We start from the raw sequence: 23,421 nt of genomic DNA on the forward strand, positions 1-23,421 counted from the left end.
GGCCACACAGAACCAATCAAGCGGAACTCTTTGCATTGGACCATTGACAATATCTGAGTTTTTTGTGGTTTTGGACGTTTTTCTTTGGGTAAGTTTTGTTCTTCAGAAAATTGAATTTTTTTTTCATCCGATTTCTTTTTAGCTTTTGTTCCTTTATTTTGGACGATTTTTCCTGTTGAATGATTTTCAGCAGTTCATAAACATCGAATTTTGTGGTCAAACTGCAGTTCAGGTGGAAAGAGCTGTATTTGTTACCAATTGGCTAGCTTTACGTTCTCTCTAAGTAGAAAAAAAGCTATTTAATTGCTTTTGGACTTTATGAATCGAAAGCAATTGCATTTGGTTTCGGGAAATAATTGGATTTATGGGTCAGTTTAGAACTCAACAATCGAATTTGAGTTTTTAGCTGAAAAATTGCAGTCTTGGGCTTCAACGTCGAATGGGCTGAATGAAATTCAACAAAAACTTATGAAAATGCGAAGGTAATGGTAAATACCCATATAAAACATGGATTTCTGTTGAAAAATATCGAAACATCTTAATTTTTCCTCTTCTTTGGCTCCAGAGAGGTGTGTCTAGGTCGTTACTATATCATTGAATCTCGCGACTTACAATGTAAGTCTTACATTCAAATTCGTGGATTTTTGCGTTAAATTTCAATTCTGATGCCTCCTTGAGATTCCTTCAAACCCATCGAAAGCCATGTTTTCTCTTCAAATGAACAGAAAATAAACCGAAAATCGAATGTGCTGAAAGTGCGTGATTTGCTTTAAATTGACTGTCGGCATGTCGAATTAATGTTGAACGTACAAATTTAATGTTTACAATATAATTTGCAACGAAATGCTCAAAGTCACTGTACTTTGTCAGGTACACGATCTGTCTCGAGACATTTGTCTACTCTCTTGTGTGTCATTTTGGATATTTGACTCTACAATTCAATTTGATTCATGTCTGCATCTGAACTTACATGCCATTCGTACTTGTCTTAATCTGCGTTTCATTCCAGCAGCACGGTAGCCAAACAAAAGCGATCGAATCAAATCTCACGTAAAAATAAGATAAAATGCCGTTTAAAACCAGTCGTTTGAATTACAAGACAAACATTGTCGATGAACATGAACGGTGGCATGGTATGTTTGAGTTACTCGAACAACAAATGAAGGTCAGCCGTGCCGTCACGACACAAACAGATCATTCGATGCGATTCACATCTAAATGGCTAATTGTTTAGAATGGGAGATCTTGACCAAATGAGATTAATGGAGCAAATGGACGGAATCTAATTTCGTTAGTTGCTAATTATATCGAGTTTGTTTTTTGTTCAGTATTTGCCAATATATACGCAGTATTTCGGAGTGGGGCGGTACGAATCTTCGACGGAAACAATGAATGGGTGGCTTCGTTCTTGAATCGCTGGCCAAAACACTTGAAATTTCACCAAAAAATGATGAGATTTGGACGATGACACCGACTTTGAACTAGGTACAGGGTACACTATGCTGATTGAAGCAAAAAAGCCAAATTTCGTTATTTTTCGTGCTTAAGCAACCAAATTTAGACCAAAATCGAGCACTTCGGTGATATTTTCCTTCAATTTGACTAATTTACCAAGTAATGAAAAGGTTTTCCATGTAAAAACATTCAAATGTCGTCCAAAAATAGCCACTTTACTCAAATAGTACGTAAATTCGTTACAAATTTAACTCAAAAGCCTACAAAATCCGTCTGGCAAGCCTTGATTTTTCGGCACATGTAAATATCCCCTCAAAATAAGTCCATTAAAAGTGAAATTCTATTTAAAAACTTCGCTTTAAATCCAAATCCTCAATTTGTGCAAAATTAGTGCAAAAATAGCCGATAAACTATGTTCAAAGTCGTGAAAACGGCGCTGTTCGGCTTAGTCACGATATGACCGACTGTGTCTAAAAAGACAAAACGTGTCACTGCTCCAAATTTAAATACGCTATTAGAACCTTAATGTGACAGCCGACAACCGTATTTTGGTTGTGGTCGGTTCACGTGTTTCGGCTTCATGTGTTATGCTCTTTACAATCGACTGCGTTTGCTTTGGTCAAGGCATGTGAATGCGAGTATCCGCAATGACGTCAACTAACAAAAGTAGCTGCAAATTGTATTACGGACCCGATGACAAATCTTTATTGCACGCGCAACCAGCGTGTGATATGAACATAATTTCTGAGAAGTAACAGCGCCCCGAAGCGCAAATATGTCGTCACCTGCCTCGTTTATTGTTGATTACAACAATTTTTGTACACATAAATTGATGCGATGATTTGCGGGCATTGCAAGCGTAATTTCATTAACATCATTGTTCCATGATCCAATTAATTAGAGAAAGAGGAACATCGCAGAGAGGAAAAAGCAACCGAGCAGCAGCAGAGTGTGGTACAGCTCTAATGATTGCCAATTGTTTCTGCATCAGTGCTGAAATAGAAGGTGAACAAATTATGCGCTACAAACAATAAGAAACATGTTTGCCGATTGATTTCTTTCCATATCACGGCGCAGAGATTTTGTATTTTCTTCAGAAAAAGCGAAGAAAAAAGAAGCAGTTTCATGAACATGAACAGGTGATACAGGGTGGGGCGTAGAGTATTGCCGGCAAAATGATAGAAATTAATTGAAAAAGAAGAAAAAATTTGAATTTTGAAGTTGAAAATTGAATATTTCTTCAACATTTCTTGAAATTGAACCACTTTTCGCCTCAAAATTTGCATTGGTCTCCCAATTTTTGTCAAAATTCCACTTCAAATCATCACCTACATCATTTTTCAACATCAACACCTCTCTTTTCCATCGCCCTGTCGTCGACTGCATCAGCCGCGGAACAGCTACGCTACGTCTGGTTACGGGCGACTGGCTCCAGACCGCATTAACTGCGAAAAAAACTGCGGCACGATTTCGTCACCGAGCAATTGGAATTTTTTTTTCTGTCGCAACATGAACGATTGCAACGAGCGTAACAAGTGCGTTTGCTCTCTTACATTGTACACACTTTGTGTGTGTGTTTTGTACGTATAATTTGTCATCTGGAGAACAAAATTCATGATTAGCACAGTGACAAACAAATTGGTAGTTTGCCAAGTCAACAATAGAGGCCTAATTAGTCCACTAAATATACACAAAATTCGACGTAACGAATTCCATTTCGATGCAATGTACACACCGAACATTTTTCCAAAGTGAAAAAAATATTATGAATTGCGTGCTCAATGGTTAATGAGAGAGATTGCGGCCGAATGGTATGCAAATTGCACACCCGCCAATTTGAAATCAGTTTAGGACCGGTGAACGGAGCGCAAATGAAGCGAATTTTCTCTCTTGGCTTATTATCATGCGGCGAACACAACGAAAGTGCAATTATGTTAATCGTATTAAAAACAACATATAAGCGCTGAACCACTATGGGCGAGGCCATTCAGATTCGCATGCAATATTTTCGTTCAAAACAAACATGAACAGAGAGATTTATTGAGATATTTTCCTTCCCATATTTAATTAACGGGATATATAAAAGGAATTCAAAGAAAATACCACGGAAACTGACTTCAGAAAGGACTTTTTCGGTTGAAGAATTTGTTAAGGTGGTCTTGACCTTGATTTTTGATGAAATGGAGGCGTTTTTTTGATGATATCACACCTTGTAACTCTTTAATGTTTCTTTATTTTTCTTTCTTTCTTTCTTCATTAATTGGCATTTAATCAGCAAACTTTACCATATCAAAACGGAGTTTGTTTTGAACAGATCTGTTTTAATGGACAAAAATGATTTTTCATGAAGAATTTCTGTTTTTTCTCGAAGAAAATCATTTTTTGCACAAAATTTTAATATATTTTTTTTCTTTTTGTATTTTTCAAAGAGAAAAACACTTTTTTGGTTTTTTCATGAAGGAAAATAAACTTGACTTGAGTTACGCATCCAAATTTGGTAAAAATCAATTTTAGCTCATCTTCAATCAAGAAAAATCACTTTTCAACTAAAATCTTTTTCTTTTCCACTAAAAAAGCTTGTGTTTATTCACTAATTGACAGGTAATGCCGTTCAAGAAACAAATTTCCCAGGGTTCAAGAGGTCGAAAATAAAAAATTTGGCTGATGGAATGAAGATTTCTTCCTTCCTTTCATTTCATCTTCGATTTTCTCCGAATTACTGCAAATTCCCATCCAAAATTCACCAATTTTCCCCACGAAATCTCCGCGTTACATTCAATTTCATACATGATTGCTGTTGAGAAACGAACTAAATGCCGAAAAATGTAATAATTTTCTCACATAAACTGATGATTTTCGTCAATTTCTTGTAAATTGAACTGTGAAATGTGCAGTAATGCCGTCAGAGTTTAATTGGTTGTTACATGATTCGTTGAGTTGAGCAAACTGCAAATCTGTCAGATGCATGAATTTGTGTGTTTGAAATGCAACAACAAAGACTCGTCATTTCCACGTCATTTGTACAATTTTCGTAAATATTGAATTAAGATGTTGAAATGCAGATAATTTGTCGGATTTCATTACCGACATTCGGATCACCTCTTTGGCATCATTATAAATGAAACGCGAAATTTGTTATTTGTTTCTATTACGGTTAATTTTTGCCTCCTGAAATGTTATTAATTTTGTTTAGTTTTTTTTTCACCTCTTAATAGTTGCGAAAATTGCGAATAAAAATGGAAAATTAGTTGCATTTCTCGATTCATTTCTCAGAATATTTCAATCCGACTCTGGCTAATTTGCTGATTGCAAAATGAATCATGAGATCGAAAAGGAAAAAAATTGTTTTCATTTGAATTGACTTTCATTTTCGTTTGAATGTTCCATTGAAAAGTGTCTAAATTTGCTTTACTTGGTTCAGCAAATGAGTGATTTGAATCTTGCTTCACCTTTAGCTTCTATTTCTCTCATCTCCTCCCTCTATATCTGTATCTCCATCCATCTCTCTCTCTCTCAGTTAGCTCTCTTTCTCAGTTAGCTCTCTTTCTCCCGCGATAGCTCGAAACCCTTGCAAGGTCGATTCTCAGAATTCACCCAACTCACGCGGTTGCATTGTACACACGCACCGAAAAGGCGTCATCGTCCCGTGTGATTCATTTGGGGTTTTTATCTCTCTTGTTAGCAGAAAATCATTTAGCCGCAAAATGCGATTTTTTTTTTGTGTTTATTGTCAGTTGGTTAATTGGTGTTTTTTTTTGCTACGTATGGCAGCCGCAGTGGCATTGAAACGAAAAAACAGAAAAACAAAACTATAGACAGCGCGAGCGTGCGACTGTGTGGTGTCTTCAACCTCCAGTAGGTTTTGTGTTCAAACGTGAATGATTAATTCGATGCGATTTTTCCATTGTTCCACACGTACTAGTCGCTCTCCATATGCTTTCAAAGTCAATCGTTCGACATTTGTCACAGACAAGTACAAAAAAAAAGCCATTCCAATGCGTGCACAGCATTTTCAAGCGAAGTATCGCATTTTTTCCATCGTGTACAAAAGCCCGCACAAAATATTATTGTCTGGAAAAGCGAATGGAAATAGCGTGGATTCATTTTTAGCGGCCTTGAGTGTGTATTTTGTACGAATGAGTCGTTTGCATCGCGTTTTCATCGAGTCATAAAGTTTTCTGGTGCCTTTTTAATAAGAAATAACAAAGACAACAGAAATAAGTACAAAAAAGAAGAAGAGAAAAAAAACTTTTGTTTGGCATCAAAAATGCAACTTTTGCAGCAAAAGCCGCCTTTGTGCCTTTGGGAAGGTAATTTCGATCAACGACGTCGATTTAACGTTTCCACTTCGAATTGAATCAAATTTCGACCAAACAATGATCTTCGTATGCAATCCTATGAGATTAATTGAACTAAACTCGACCAATAAGCCCAACCAACGAGCAATAATAGACTCAGATTTTTTTTTGTTTTCGATGCGCGAAGAAACAAACGATTTAATAGCTGTAAATGGTTCAATTTACACGATACAAAAGCCATAGTGCATCGACTCGCGCGTTCATTTAACGGTTGTTCGCTCGATTTGCAACCCATCGAAGTGTTTAGATATGGAGGGAAAAACATTCGCTCGTCTGTCTTCAACGCAGCACATTCGTCTCACTTCGCACAATCGTGAGAGAGAAACACCCAATCCGCACGAACAATACCACAATTGTGCGTCGAGCGACCAATGCAATTTCATGATATTAGCGTCGAAGAAAAATTTCGAGCGGCACATTAAATTGCCGACTATGCGCGCGAACGATCACACACGCGTTTTGGTGTGATTGCACACAATTAATGCCATACTATTGCGTAAGCTGATTAAACACCATTTAATATTCCATACGGTTCCCGCGGGCAAATCAGTTCGTTCGCTTCGCTGAAGACGATTCCATAACCGTATCCACAACGGTACAGCATTTAAGAAATGCAATTCTTAAATTGTTTCTTCTGCCTTTTCCATTGCAAATATGTAATTAACATTGCTGTCTCGCATATGGGCTTTGATAACTATGGGAATATTGCACATTTTCTACAATCAAAATCTAGAACAAAGTTCGATGCAATGAATAGCCCCGACTTAAAAGTTTAAACGGTTATTTCGGTGAGAAATGAGCCAAATATTTGGTAAAGATGCGCTTCATGCAGTTTTTTTTCTTTCGCAAAATGAACGGTGAAGTTGAAAGAATGTTTTCATTCGGAGAAGGAATGATATGAAGTCATGATGATTCCAACGATGAAGAGTTCACTTTGAAGTAAATTTTCTGCAGTTCTTTGCTAGAAAAAAAATCTATCGAAATAAGACTAGTCTTTTGTAGTTTCGCAGCCGCAGATTCACAAAAACACTGCTAAAATAATAGATGGTTCGAACATTCAAATTGAAAAACAAACGTAATTGTTTCAAAGAAGCCCATGGAAATCAAAGAACGATTGAATATGATGAGTTTTTTTTTCTAATATGAGTCAATTTCAAGAAGATGATGATTGAGAAACAAATAGAATTACTTTTTTTGCATCGTTGCATGCGGTCATGACGAATTGCATCATTTCAAACCGATTTGAATTGACTTCAACTCAATTTTCAAAGAAATTGAAAAGCTTTGATTCGACGCCGTTCGTTAAGAGAGAAAAAGAACGTTCGTTTTTCTTCTTATGGAAAAAGATGTAAGCTTTACATCTGCTTACATTGTAAGGCAAAGAAGTACGGTCTATTTGTACAAAAAGACAACGCATCAGTAACAGAAGCAAAAAGAAGAACATACTCAGTGAATGTTCAATCATTTTCTCAATTTTTCTGGTAATTCAATCAAAAGAGATGAAAAAATTCCAACTTTGTCGGTTTTTGTTTCACTTATAACGGTGAAAAAGTGAGAATAATGCCGGTTTTTCCTGTGAAAAATGAGCGATCAACTTTTGAGAATACTTTTTATTCACTTTTTAATGGATTTTGCAGAATATTTCTCTTTGTTTTTGAACACTTTCATTACTTTTCCTTGTGAAAGTCGTAATCAGCGTTGCTTTTGGCTTTTTTTTTTCGTTAGTGTGAGTTTTGAAGCAAATCGCTTTTCTTCTGGATATCGATTCATTTCTCGTGATTATTGCATTTCGGTAGATTATAGTCATGTAACATTTTTCTTCCTCTCTTTCTCTTTCGCTCTCTTTCTCCCTCTGTCTCTCTTTCTTTTTTTCTTTGTCTCTTTCTCTTTCGCTCTTTCTCTATCTATCTCTCTCTTACTATCGGTTTGACTATTACTTTCCGTTTGACTATTGTAGAATCGAGTCGATTCAATCGAGACAAAGGAAACATTTCAAATCAACGTTTTCTTGAAACAAGTACCCAGAGAACAGTGGAAATTCAGCTAATTTCAAACTAATGATCACTTAAGATAGTTGATAAAAGTTTGAAGAAAGTTTTTGTTTCAATTTTGATGAAGCGGTTTAGTTCTGTGCTTTGAACCGTTGAGATAGTTTCAGTGAAATTTTCACTCAAATTTTGTTCACTGTGAAAAACAGTTAGAAATGAACACTTTGGTTTTATGTCAATGATTTATTTTGGCATAGTGCATAAAACGAAGTTCATTTAGTAAACAAACAAAGAAAATCAAGGGGAAAATCCAAAAAAGGTTAGATTAAAAAAATGTGAAAGAAAAGAAATCAGCACCCAAAAATGAAAACTATAGTTAATCCATAAAAAAACCCGCCAAAACCGACGAGTTAATGCACCCGAAATGAAATTCGAAAATGACCGGCGTTGATTTTCTACATGGTAATTTTGAAACAATAAAATTTAACTGATTCTACCAGAAATGCGCTTGTATTTACGGTCGCACGTTTTCCGGTGTCGAAATGCCAACGAGTCAGACGGGGGGGGGGGGGGAAATGTTGGTGCCATCAAATGTTTGCCATTGCAAAGAATGAGGAAAGACATGGATGATGGCCCGTTGATTTGCATGTTGAGAAGTCATTGCAACTGGTCAACAATGCAAAATGTTAAAGTCGTGTTTCAAATTCGGTGCTTCTTTCTAAATCAAATGAAAATAGTGAATTCCGTGAAGAAAATACCGGACGAAACCGGCTAGTTTTGGAACATGTGATGGGCATTCTGTGGAAAACATGTGATAGAAACGTTTGTTTCTTGGGTCAGAAAGGGCAAGCTAAGTACGAATTTCATTTCAAATTAGAAACGAAATGGTTCATTTTAATTGGGAAATCATGGTACGCTAGCGGAATCGGAAGAAAACACAAAAATGTCGTCATTAAAAACGGTATTTTCGGCTTGTTAAGGAAGTTTTTTTTTGAATATTTATGAGCGTTTATTGGGATCTTTAGCATATTTTTCTCATTTTAAATGTGATTATGAATAATTTTGAATTGAAAATGTTTAAAGTTTAGACTAAAAATGGGAAAATAACTACAAATTTTCGTGTTTTAGTAAATAATTACGTTAAAATTTAGTTTAAAAGGGAATTTTTCTTATCAAAGTCATTAAATTATAAGATTTTTGATCGAAATTCAACTGAAATCGACCCAGAATCTAAGCTATTTCGTTAAATTTCACTCAAAATCCAGCCTCAACCGTCTCAAAATCTCTAATCAAGCCAGAAAAATATGCTAAAATCGGTTCAAAATACCCGATTTTAAACGTTTATTAGTCAAATTCAATTCAAAATGGGTGCAAAATGTTAATAAATCCAATAAAATGACCTTCTGTTGCCTTCCGATTGCAAATTCAAACAAAAGATCTTGTCATAGTTTAGCTCATTTTCAAATGGTAGTGCCATTTTGATGCTGCCAAAGGTTTCGTCAAAGCGGGTCGACTCATGAATGGTTCGATGTTATCGTGCTTGAAATCGAGTTATCTATTGTTTTACGGTTAATTTGCATATGCATTACAAAATGTCAATCACACACCAAGGCACGAAACACATTTATCTTCGGTTGAAATGCAAATACCCTGCGGCAGATTGCATTGCAAATTGCCGTCATACCTGAGAAAAGACTCAGTTGGAAACCGTGAATCAAATTGAATTTGGTATTTTTAGTATGTCGAACGCGCGTCGCGTTGTTGGGAGACAATTAGTCGAGAAACAAAACAGCTCAAAACAAATATCGTTCATAGAAATTATGTTTTGCAAAAGAAAATCGTTGTTGTCATATTTTGCCACAGAGAGAGAGAGAGAGAGGGAGAGAGGGAGAGGGGCAGAGAATAAAGCGAACACGCTTCGCATGGCCGAAACCCGAGAACCGCCAACATTGAATGAAACAAGTGGATTCGTTGTTGCGCGTTACAAAACGAAGTTCATAGAATTTCTATGGATTCAGCGTGGCGAACTCTCTCGACACCCAAAGCCACTGTTGTGAATCATCTGTTTGCGAAATATGACATCATTTTCACACGGTTCTGCGTCCAATTCACACGACAATAGGCGTCAACATACGTTTTCGATGGCAAAAACATTATTTTATGTATAGAAGTAATTGAATACCGGGCATTTAACAAACACCGTTCCATTACAATTACGACGCATTGCTGCAATGTGTAATTAATAAGGCCGATTAAAGAACCACATCATGGAAAAAATAATAATAGATAAAAACATAAACAAAAACAAAGCGTAACGAAGTGCGTGCATTCAGCAGCTATTTGCACAGGTGTTTCTAGTGGAGACAACAAAATTGACGACATTGATTGTCGTTTTAGAAAAAAGTGGAATTTGGTGAACGAATGCGATCGATTGCGATTTTCGAATTAAAACACACGTTTTTATTAATTGTTCAGTTTAAAAAGAAAACGTGCTGAAGCCAATACGAGCAAAAATAGATTTTTCTACAGATCAATGAGCTTGAGCAGGAATTCTTGATTTTTTCCAAATATACTCGAAGTTTTGTACAATTTTTTGGAAAACAATCAACAAAATGTTAGATTTCGAAACACGAATTCGATGAATTTCAGGGAAAAAAACTTCATTTATTTATTTTACTTCGTTCTTTACCTCGTATAACAAACTGATTTTTGTTTGTAACTTCGTTCATGTTTTACTATAGCAACATAGAAAATTAGTGATTTAAATACGTTTGACTTGATTCATTTGAAAATTGTGAAATGGCATAATTTAAATGTTGAAATTTAACACCAAAATTTTAATTAAATGGCTGGATTTGACTGAAATCCTCACAATTGATAATTTTTTTACTACCAAATCGATGGTTCTTATTAGAAAATTGATCATTTTTATCGGAATAGAACAGATTTTGTTGGAAAAATTACGATTTTTTCTAAGTAACTGAAGGATTTCCATTGGAAAATTAATAATTTTCATCGAAACCTTTATATATTTCACAACCCAAAGCGCAAAACGCAACGAAATTATTCAAAATATGGAATTATTTCATAATTTTCTTCAGAAAAGCGATAACTTTCATTGCAAAATCATTCAATTCCATTCGGAAATTGATTATTTTCTTCAACAAAACAATTTGTTTCATCACAAAAGAGAAGATTTTCATCTCAAAATGGGTGATTTCGTTCAAAACTGACAGAATTTGATTGAAATTGAAAAAAATATTGGTTTGAAAATCTGCATCTCTTACTGTGACTTATTGCCCAAAATCCAATTAATCCATTTTTTGTTTTCGTTGAAATTCCAACTTTATCCTATTTGACTTGAGCGTCAAAAAATGTCTGTTCTCCGCAAATCTTTTCTATTAAAATTTGAATCTTCAAGCTCAAATTCAAATCATTCAATTCGAACCGAAATTATTAAACGATTCGATTCAAAGCATATAATTTCGATTCGAGGTGTCAAAAGAGATTTCATTTCCCCCCATCAAAAATGGTTTGCATAAAAAATCATCGTTTCGATCAATTAGTTTCCTGTTGAACCGATGATCGTCTCACGCGCTCTCTATTAATGTCATTCGGTCACAAAGCCGCAATTTCAATCGGCATCACAGGCCTGAGTGGCTTCGGCTAAAAAATGGCGTTTAACCAAACAATTGATTACCGTCAACAATTGTCCGTTTTCGTTGTGGGTCTTTGGTCATTTGTTGCGCGAATCGAAATTCAACAACGAAAAAAGCAATCTGACCAACTTCAGTGCCTCTTTTTCAATTCCATTGTATGAATGTATGGTATTTCAAGTCGAATCCAATTGTGTGTTTGTCATCGTTTTTGTCCGCTCTTCTCTCGCACCGAAAAAATAACTGGAACAAAGGTTTGATTCGTCTAATGACCAAATACAAATAAACGAACTCGAGCGTTTGTACCAGACCGTTCTCGACACATACACACAATGATGACTTGGAAAGTGAAAACAGCAGCGCGTAAAAATTTCATAACATCGCACCGTATAAAAATCGAGCCGCTTCTCTGCGTACGCCATAGAAACACACAAAAAACGTGTAATTGTTACCTTTTTATTGCGAACGATCAACAAGCATATCATTGTGATGAAGCTCACCGGTTTTTTTTTCTATTCATATCTCTTTCTCTTTGGATCGATTTGTTTTTCGAGTTTCTCGAACAAAATGTCCGAGTTTTTGTGGCCCATCATTTGTGCTCTGATTTTCACCCGAATCAATCACTTGCTGTGTGCGCATGCATGAAATTTCGATCAATTGGCAAACACGTCGCTTGTTTAACTTTTCTTATGTAATGTCGTCGAAGGAAACGGTTTTTTCAGCTCGTTATGGTGGCTCTTGATGAGCACATGATGGACTCTTAAGATGAATACACGAAAAAATGAATTAAATCTGTTCATTTCCGAACCAACAGCTGGCAATTGGTGACTAGCTGAGGTCGAAGGTGAATCGAATTGAACATGACGAAATTAACCATTTCAACTCCACTCGCACTGAGACTCGTTTACCGATTGCAACATGTCAATAAAAATGATTTCACGACATCATTCTGACAAATTGCAGCCATAAAATGATAAAAAAAAGCACCCAACAAAAGTCCTCGAATCGTTACGCTCGTTATCATCAAAATGCAATCAAATCGATGGTCTTAAGCAAATAACTCAATTTATGGGCATGCCTTCACTTATTGTTCATTCGCCAGGAATTGAGCTCTGCTCGTTATTGAAGGTGATGAGTGTGAAATTTCCAATTATTGCATAATTTTTTCTGCTTTTTGCAACGATGCATCATAATTTTTCATTCATCACTTAATGTGGTCGGGCTTCTCAGTACCAAATCGATGGCGATTTCGCCAAGTGTACGGAAACATGTTACAAAAAAACAGTTCGATTGTTTGTTTGGCCACTTTGAAGGTCGACGACGCATCGATTGGGCTTCAGACACTCTGTTTCATTTTGTTGTTAGTAAATATTTACAATTTTTTTTCAATTAACTTGTTCAAGTTCGCATTTTTGAAGATTCTTCGGACATTCCGTCGCGTTTTGTTTTCTTTCTCTACCTCCATTTCTTTCTTTCTTATTATTTTTTCCAATGTTTTTCGTCTTTTTCATTTTTTTGTCTCATTTTTTCACTTCTTTTCTTTGTTTTTTTTTTAAACTCATTGAAAACATCCGCATTTCAAATTGAAACGCAAATTGCACACGGTGGCGAAATTTGAAAGTATCCAAAAATAACCACAGTGTATTTGCGAAGAATACATGCTTTGTTGGTGTAACACAACGGTTCGAATGGCTCTTGCGTTGATGATAGCAAATCTTCCGGTGTTGAAATGCCAAAATGTCAAACCGTATTTGTCAAACAAACGACAATTTTGTAGCGCCAAACATGGAATTACCGGTTAAAAACATTGAATTTGTATACAACCAACCGAGTTGGAGAATCTTTTTGAATCATCAAAAGTCAAAAGTTCAACTCGCGAAGGGCTTTAGATTTGAGTTGTTGTTAGAAATTTGTTAGAAAAAGACTTCGGGTTGGAACGAGGTAGAAGACCATTTGGCATAGTGGTAAACATTATGGTTTTTCTTCCATTTTTCATGGCGTTTCTTGTTTTTTTCGGCTTTTTTTAATCTTAGTTTTTTGGACTTGTCTTCATTTTTATCACGTTCTTGTCGAAAATGCCAAGAATGACCTTTGGTCTGCCTCAAAATACCGAAACAGTGAGAATAAAAAGCTTGAACAACCAATTATTTGCTTCAAATCAGGCATTTAATTGCTTGAAAATCCTGAAAAAAGTCATGTTCCGGTCAAAGTTGCCTTAAAACCCTCGAAAAAGTCTAGTTTTCACGAAAAATATTCCATAATGCATCTTAGAAATGCGCAAGAATTGTTTAATATGAAGAAAAATTGCCTCGAAATTTTCGAAAAATGTTCCGTTTGAACCAAAATGGCATCAAAATCTCCTTTTCGAACCAAAATGACATCAATTTCAATATTTTGTTCCAAAAATAGCTCAAATACAATAAAATTCATCAAAGCGTCGAACATTCCTATTGAAATCGGTCAGAGCACCTCCCTATTGTGCTCGAAATAGTGTTTCGGAAACACATTTGGATACTGTCAGTCACTCCGCTGAAACGAAATCTGCGACTCATGCACACACTCAAAAAAAAAGTCTCGGTTACAAATTGCAACAGTTCCATGGTCTTTTCGAATGCATTGACGGTGAATAGTTAGGAAATCGTCGGTTTTGAAAAGAAATCATTTGTGAATACACACGTATGGATGTAAACAAATGAGAATGATTGTTGGGTTTCTGTGTACGCTGCAAGCCAAAGCCGCGAAGATGCGTGAAAAGCAACGATCTTTGGGTGTATCTCATTGAAATCTCAGCGGAAATGAATATCGAGTTTGTTTTGTTTTCTTCGTTTCGGCACATAAAAAAGTATCTCGCTTCTGCCATGCAAATTTGATTCATGCAAAAATCGCGTTAAGAAATCGAATGATTACGCAGAAAGAAGCGCGACGAGGTAGAAAATACGGCGGCAATTTGATTAGTAAATCGTTCGGTTCATGCATATGTGATTGCGGTGTTTGCGCGCCGTGCGCATCATCGTGGTAGGAATTATTGAATCGTGCGATTTCTACTGAATCCCATTTGCCATTCCATGTGAACGAAACAGTGCATTGCGACTGGCATTTTCCTTGGAATCAGCGGCCGCTTCCTCTAATCATGCGAACACTTTCATACCATTTTGATTACGGTGCACTTCATTACGACTCACTTTTTATTGCATTTGCATGGCTGCATTGAAAAAAAAATACACGCTTCGATTGGGGACAATCACGTTTCGCTTTTTTTCTGCTGTTGCTTTTTTTTGAACGTTTATTGTTTTTGACGTCGCCGAATTGACTCACTGACATATATTTCTACGGTATTTTTCATACTCGTGTTGTGCCGCCACACACACAAAATGCCATTGTTTCGTTTGGCTTCCGCAATTCAACGACTTTTTTTCCGATAAGCCACCGTCGCCGTCGCGCTTGTGGGAATCAATTTTTAATTCGATGAGCTGCCGCTTATCGAGTAATGAAGCAGATCGAATAAACACTGCCCCCAATCACTTTATCAGAGATGGCTTCAATTTTTGCAGCGGATTCGAGCTTAAGTTGATATTTCAGTTCTCATTGAGATTCTTGCACACAAATTGACATTCTATGCACATTTTATTCTTTGCCGAACTGATTTTATGATGAGATTAGCAACTGCGAACCGAGTTTTAGAGAGGAAAAGATAATGTGCGAACACTGTTTTTGTGAGATTAACTGAGAAACTGTGGCATCACCTCAAAATTGATTGATTTTCTCGGAGCTCGTGAGATTGACTAACCAGGTAAGATTATGATCAAAGAAAAGTCATAAAAAATAACACATTATGGCACAAAAACATACGTATTTCGACAATGGAGACCATTCAAGAGTGAAAAATATGCAAAGAGCATCAATTTTATCACGAGATAGAGCATTTTTGCCAATTAAAATAGCGTTTCTTGCTAGAAAAAGAACCGATTCGAAGCCAAAACTGAAGAGTGAGTCTTTAAAAAGATAAAAATTTCGGCGAATCAACGTCATTTTACATGCTTCTGATCTCTTCTGCTATCGATTTACTTGGAATTGCTTTTAAATTTGCTAGATTTTTGCATGATCTTGCCTCTTCTCACTCAATCCGCTCCTTTTTTAAATCAGTTTATAAGCTGAATTTGCCTTTTAGCCCAATTTTTCTATGGCTTGTTGCGTTCTTTGTTCATTTTTGCTTCCGAAAGTCACATTTTTGCAGAGATTTTTAACCGGTTCTGTGTGATCTATTGATAGATATTACGGATTGTTGAACAGTTTTATTTCAATTTTTAACCAGTTTTGTGAACTCATCCCACGTCGCATGCTCCATTCAACACCAGATCGACACACGATTGACGAATATATTCCAATTAGAAGAATACTGAATAGATGAAAAATACATACAAATCGAAACAATACATGAACATCGAATACAATACAACCGTCCCATAGAGAAGTATCAACGCCAGAAGCAAAGACACAAAGAAAAATCAAACAATAATACCATTGAATATTTTCAGGCATTTAAGACTTTTTTCAAATATAAAATAGAGACGAGAAATAGAAACATGAGACACTTTGACGTTTGTCTCAATTTGAAACAATTCAGAAGTTGGTTTGAGGCCAATTCTGCTACAACAAACTGCTCACTTACAATTTAATTAGAGGAAGATAGCATTGACCTAGCCCACGAATCAAATTGTGATCACAATCGTTTTACAACGAAATCGATGTGAATAAACAATTTCAATACTTTGACATAGAATTTAATAGCCCAACTCATACACTCATACGAAAACGCACGATTCGTGTTTTCATTAACATTTTAAATCGTCCGCCAATAAAATCAATAGAATAAATGAAAAATTCATTCGCTTATTGTTTTGGTTAAGAATTGAGTTTACAAGCTAAAGTCTTTTTGCAAGAATTGTTGATGTGTTTTGAGCGAAAAATTTCATCGAAAGTAATTTAATCGATATTTTGTGCTGTGGAATTCATCTTGACAAAAAAAAATTGGTTCAAAGGTTAATTCGTTTGCAGTTTCTACCTTAGAAAGTACATTTTCAATGGATCTTAATTCAGAAAACCAGAGAAAGTACATTTTTGAAGCAAAATCGTTGCATTTTTTTGCAAAAAAATCAAATTTCGGCCAGAAGCAGCTCAATTTCTGTTTCAAAAATTATGCGGAAAATCATCATAAGGTCATAAAGTCATCAAAGATGTAATCGGTTTTACCATAGAAAATGGCAAATGGAACCCACAATCGGAAGAAAAGTCTTATAAATAGCTTCCAAATTTGATGGAAAATCACGAAAAAAAGTCTTTTGCTGACTTTGGGTACTTTTTGGTCTTTGAAACAAAGACTCTTTTCCTCCAACAAAAAAAAAATATTTGCACAATTTTCCAGGTCATTGTTTTCTCGGCTCGTCAAATCAAAATTGAATTAGTGAAATGTGCTCATCGATTGCTTAACTGATGGATTTCGTTTCTTTTTTTTTGGCGTCGCTGAATTCGATGCAGCCAATCAATTTGGCCAATAAATCTGCAAACAGCAAAACTCAGTAACAACCATTCGCAGACAATTAATTGTTTGAGTGGCAAGCTGATTTCTTGGAGTTGCATAATGGAATTGATCGCGTAATGAACGGGGCAGCTTGGTACTGCAAATCGAACGGAATTTTCGTAATCGATGTTGGCAATGGTCAAATGACCAAAACATTGAAATATCGAGCTGAATTTTGTTTATTTGCATATATTTTGCATCGAAACGTGCGGACAACTCGACGAATGACTCATCGATTATCTTCGCCGCACAATGGTGCGGTAGCGACAAATACCACTTGAGAGCTGAGACCGACTTAACCTTGAAACCGATTGTTTCCAATTCAAATCGGATCGATAGCGGTTAGAAAACAATTACTGGCTAATCTACGGTTTCACTTTAACGTCATGACTTTGACCAAATGCCCATGTGCCCAACGGCATACACACTCCAATTTTTGTGTAAATATTTAACTTGAGATTGATCTCTGTTTATTCAATAGATTGAACACAGAGCACTGCGCATTTGGCTTCTGTATTTATTTATAGCATGTAAATCGGATTTCAAACCGTACCAACACCATTTTATAACTCATTTCAAATTTTATTATCGGTTTTTTTATTATTTTCGTAACATTTTTTCCATGTATCTCGTTCCGATTTGATGGTTTAGTAAGCAATACCTATATCACATTACGTGATATTGTGACGGCGATACTTTTTGACAGGAATTGAACAATTTGATTACGAAAACTCCAACGTCGTCAAATCGAACGGTTTGTGGGCTGGAAAATATCATATTTGGAAGGTTAGGCTTGTGGTGATTGCGGTTTTTGGACAAGAACACATAGATTTTGAGATATTTTGTCATACAACATGAAAAATACCATCGAATTTCTTTCTTGATTGAGCAACTCCATATTTTTCTTCAACGAAATTTGAACTTTTTCTACGTTTTTTAATCAAAAACTCATTCTGAAGACCAAAGACCAATTTTTGGTTCGGCGCATATGGTTTTGGATGAAAATACTTTCTTTTTGTTGGATTTTGTAAATTTTTCGATGGAAAAAATGCCATTTTTATGGCAAACGTTCAGTTTTTTACTGCATTTTTTTCATTATTCATTATAACTCTTCTTTTTTCATTGATATCATTCAATTTTTCATATAAATTTATCAATTTTCCATTTAAAATTCCCACAATTTAGTTCAAAAACTTCATTTTCATTTTGAAAATTTCCATTTTTCGTTGAAATTTGCTGAATTTTCATAGAAAAATGAATTTTTTCACACAGAAATGTTCAATTTTAATTCATATTTGCCTTAAAAACCGTCATTTTTGACTTGAAAACCAACATATTCAACCTGAAGTCGTCAATTTTTGGTTCAATTGAACTGAATTAATTTTTAAAATCGAAATTGTCTCTGTTTGAGGCGCTTTAGGTGAATAATTATGAATTTTCCGCTGATTTGTTTGGGGTGCGAACATATTTTTTAATATATTACCCATTCGAGCTGCAATTAAGTCATGCATACCGATTGGAAATCAGAAATTAGTTTTTATTATCGTGTATTTCTATTCAAAATCATGATTATAAATTATTTTCCGTTAATAAAAGTCGCGCCTTCGCTTCGGTCGTTCAAACGGTCTCGCCGGCTGACGAAAAACCATAAAAACTGTGTCCGACAAGCGTTGTGTTGGATGAAGTCACAAAATCGTGCACCGGTCAATAAAAAAACTCATCAAATGTCCTTCAAACGGTTCGAATCGTGTGCATTGGGTGATGTGTCACAAAAGACAGAATACATTCGAATCGACATCAAAGAGATAAATTTTTATTTTTATGTGCCTCTAGCATGAAACGCTTAACATATCGTTTGAATGGCGTAAAAAATAATCGATAAAGTGGAAAAAGTGGTTTGCATGTGGAATGAAACAAAATTCCAAACCGAAATATATGATTAGTTTAGGTGCATGTGTGGCTGTCACGGCTGTACACTGTACAGCAAACAAATGTGCTATAGTGTATGGATTCCTCACCACATACTATGGATTAAAATAGTGCGTGCTCGAAGTTTCTCTATATCAACATCGAAAAATCACAATTGAGAACAATTCTACTGTGTTAGCCCTTGATTACGATTCGAAAAGGTAGCGAGGTCATCGTGGCGTTGCTTGCGATGAGTAAACTCGATGACGTTAAGCAAATGAAAAAGTATTGATTTTTTTCATACCTGGAATTTCCACAATTATTATTCCCATTCGTACATTGCCCGAAAGAATTCTAATTACAATGCTCGAAAAAGCGGAAGTGCGTTTCCAAAAAAAAAAGTTTTTGGTGACAACTCATTGTGGCGAAAAGTGGAGCAAAAATGTATTGAAAAATTGGGTCATAAGATATATATATATATATACATATGGGTCGCATATTTCGTTGATGAATTGCAATTGAAATCGCGCAAACATCTTGTTTACCCGATGTTCTACGAAGTCCTTGCCACTTTGAAGCCAATTGAACCGCAACCCGAAACACACATTTTGGCGAAACGGTTTCATTTGCGAAATACGTCAATTGGATCGAAGCAACTGCAACAACCGAACAAAAACAACGGTAAAACGAAAAATTATTTCTCGACTCGATTCACCAACCAATTGGCTTCTGAATACGAGTTGTGTGTGTGTGTGGAACAAAACGCTTTGATAAAACCGAGAGACAGACACACGCATATTGCAATACGAATGATGAGCCGTAGTTTGTTTTTCATAAAGAGTAGTCACTTCGATCGAGTGAATGATGAAATTCAGACCGAACACGGCGAGCAGATAATTTCTGCTTTGTACACCGTGCCGCGTCGATGGTGTAATTGTCTAATTGAGGCGAATGAACGCATTAAATTCGAATTTCCAATTTTTGTTATTATTGCGTATTTTGTTTTTAATTGCCGAGAACAAAATAGAAAATGGTATTTGATCACTCACCTCAAGCTTCTTGGAATATTCTTCGATGATTTTCTCCTGTTGTTTGGCCAACTCTTCGTTTTTCTCGAGCAACGCTTTGCCCAGCTCGGCGGCCAACAGTAAATCCGACTCTTTTTTCTGCAATTGCGTCCACAGATCTTGATCGTTTGGCGTGCCATGGTCCGGTGGCCGCGTCTCCATGTCGAATATGTAATCCTCTAAAGTAGGTTTCATTTTAGCCATTTTTTCTTTTACTATGCACACAACTTTTGGTTTTCTTAGTATTATCTAGCGATAGATTAAGCGATGAATCGATGATGAGGGACAGTTAAGTACAAACCACCAAATTTTTTAAACTAAACTAACAACACTTGAGACATTTTTTTTGGTCGCGCTGTGTTGAGTGTCTAATCGACGACAGTTGAGGAGTTTTTACAATTTTTTTGGGTGTTTTGAGTTTTTTTTCACGATTTTTAGCTTTTACAAAAAGGATTTTGTAGGCTCTCGAACGACTTGTTCTACAAAATTCAAAGAATTTCGATTCTTTTTGACAAAATTCGACGATTTTTAATGAATTTTGAAGTTTTTTTTTCATTGATTTAGTGACGACCAGCGACTATTGTTCTTCAATTTTTTTGACGTTCAACAATTTTTTCTGTAATTTTCATGAATTTTTTTGTAATTTTCGACGGTTTATTTGTGATTTCCGACGACTTTACGACGTTTTTCAGGTATTATTATGGAAATGTTCATGATTTTGCATGGACCTTCTCAGCTGGCTTTTGAGCAAATTGTCTCGTTCTGAACCACTTGTTTGTTGATTTTGTATGAATTTCTACAAACTTTTGGTGTATTTTTCCAATTTTATCAAGTTTGTCAAAATGTTTTCTTTCAAATTTTTACGTTTTTATCTTCGATTTTTATTGTTTTCCTTCAAAATTTGATTGCTATCTGTAAGTTCTGTAGTTTATTTTCGATATTTTGAAGAATTTCTATCAATTTTCAATTGGAACGACAGTTTAATTATTCATTTCAACCGCAGTTTATATCGATTTTCAATGCTTTGAGTTTATTATCAACTTGACAATGGGAAAAATGTCACTCTGCACTTCAATTCCTCAAAATGACCGATCAAAATCGAAGGGAATTTTTTCTCCAAAGATCAAAAGCAGTTGAATCGCTTCAAAAGAGTGAAATTTTCAATACACTTGTGTCAAAATTGCGTCGTAAATTCACCGTTTCAGCTCAAAAAATCGATCTCCACTAATGAGGCGAAAAAAAGTGTGTCGTCGAATATTCACTGTCAATAATTTATCGCAAGTGTTGGGGCGTTAAGTTACAAGACAACTTAGTAAAACTCAGTTTACAGAAAAATGTGCACTACAAACACTTTTCGCTCTCGTTTGATAGAACAGAAAAAAACAAAAAATATTTTCCCCGATAAAATAGACAAGGCATAAACACACGAAAAAAAAAGAATACAGTGACAGTAGTTCACGGTGAATACACAAACAAGTAAACAAATACGTCTCACAACAGCGATATAAATTGGCAGATGGTTTATAAAATGTGTTTCGTTATGAATTTTTCCATCGGTTGTTGTTATTTTTTGTGAGGGTGTTTCGATTGCACTCACATGCACAGGTGGGCCATAGACACGGCACCACGACAGCCATGTGTTTGTCGTCGTTGTCGTCGTTCTCGATATTGATTGCCGATTGTCAATGACAACAACACACTATCGCATTAGAATCGTACATCAATTCACCGTCACCTGATGACATTTTTACGGTAAAACCAAAGCGAATGTTTTTTGTTTTTGTATTGTTTAGCTGGAAAACTACATGAATGTGATGCAAAAGATACCAAAAGCCAATATGGACATGCGATATTAATCATAAATTAAGCGCTGTTATTTACAAAAGCAATTGTTGGTCCAGAGTGTGTGTTTGTTGTTTTATTTGTGTTACCTTTCGTTGTTGCAATTTGAATGAAATAGTCACTTTGTGTGTCGCTCACTGAAAATCAATGATTCACAGTCTCACTAATTGTGTGTGTGTGTGTGTGTCGATCACTTTTTGTTTGAGAAAAGTACACAAAACAATTTTTGTCTTGAGAAAGTCGATCACTTCTTGGTGTTTAGACAATTTTTTGTTCAGCCAATTTCTTTCAGTCAATTTTTGTTTGCTAGTCAATTTGGTTCCTTAGTCAATTCGGTTTTGTCCCGAAAAAAGTCAATCGCAGCAAAGACAAAAAAACAATTTGACAGAAACCAAAACTCAAACAATGCACTTGGTTCAAAGACACAATCAATATTCTAACGGGAACAAGGCACTTTTCTCTGTCTCAATCAATCACTTTTGAACCGTATTCACTGTATTTCCATCGATACACTTGTTGATGATTCAGCGATTAATCCAATGTAGGCAATATTGTTGGCGATATCGGAAATTGGATTCACCGAATTAACACATGCTCTTGAGAAGAGAAAGAAAAAAAAATCACCAACACATCAAAATTCGTCCGAAATTAAAAAAAAAACAGTCCACCAAAACCAAATATACACACTTCTGACGGTGTTTCGCTAACGTACACGTAATAAAACAAGAAACAAACCGTGTGTTTTATCCACGAAGAAAAAAAAAACTTTTGTACGGAGCACAAAACAGCTGTCACTCGGCTGCCAACTGAACACTAACTGAAGTGAACGCAACGAACCGAACACAAACCCACCATACAAATTACCGCAATACACTTTGCCTCACTGTCTTCGCTCGGACGTGTGTGAAACGCATCGAACCAGCCGATCCGCACACACGATGGATTGTATAGCGCGAAGAATGGAACGAAGCAAAAACAGCAAAAACTAAACAATGAAATGTAATAAATAAAAAAAAAACTTGAAACCAGTAATGACGTGCGGTATTAGTTGATGGAAAGAGATGGAGCGATGGTCGACGCTGTGCGAACGAGATGCAGCTTGGTGAATTTACAACTAATTTCTTTTCGTGAACGGTGTTTCAGCATAGCGCCTACTGGAACCGCCGCCGCCGCCGCAACAAACCGAACGAAACAATGCGGAATTTCGATTTTTTCGTTCAGTTTTTTCTCTCTCGCTCGTTTCTTGTTTCTGTTTTAAACCATCGTTTGCCATGCTCAATCAAAAATTGTACTACGTTCACTCAATTGAAAGAAGATACGAGCAATGAATACACAATGCAATAGGCAGCATGTACTTTGAGACTCGTTTTACATTTTATCAACAAAATCAATTGACCATTTGAATGTAGTGCCGCATTTTCCCTTTCAATTTAAACTGGACTTTTCTTCTTATTTTGACGGTGCCGTTTTTACAAACGACAGGCGAGTTGTGAGCGGAATATTTATGCGAAACATTGTAAACAACATCATTGATCCGGTGATAATGCACTTTCTCGACCGCAACGGAAC

General features: G+C 35.8%; 1 protein-coding gene across 4 annotated transcripts in view; it reads right to left on the reverse strand.

Moving 5' to 3' along the window:
* The window catches only part of LOC129568945 (bicaudal D-related protein homolog), a 55,680-nt gene extending 32,712 nt beyond the window's left edge, over positions 1–22,968 (reverse strand). Inside the window, exons 1-2 of one of the 4 annotated variants that reach the window (XM_055447289.1) lie at positions 22,540–22,968; positions 19,993–20,489 (exon numbers count right to left, since the gene is read on the reverse strand). In XM_055447289.1, coding sequence (XP_055303264.1) covers positions 19,993–20,214 — 222 coding nt within the window. In that variant the 5' untranslated portion in view covers positions 20,215–20,489; positions 22,540–22,968. Of the gene's footprint in view, positions 1–19,992 lie in introns of all 4 variants that reach the window. The other 3 variants (XM_055447290.1, XM_055447288.1, XM_055447287.1) reach the window with 3 other exon arrangements.
* Positions 22,969–23,421: the final 453 nt, after the last annotated feature.

This window comes from Sitodiplosis mosellana, unplaced genomic scaffold (genome assembly GCF_009176505.1).
Source record: "Sitodiplosis mosellana isolate CC-2019 unplaced genomic scaffold, AAFC_SMos_1.0 Smas_scaffold_27, whole genome shotgun sequence".
Taxonomy (NCBI): Eukaryota; Metazoa; Arthropoda; class Insecta; order Diptera; family Cecidomyiidae; genus Sitodiplosis; species Sitodiplosis mosellana.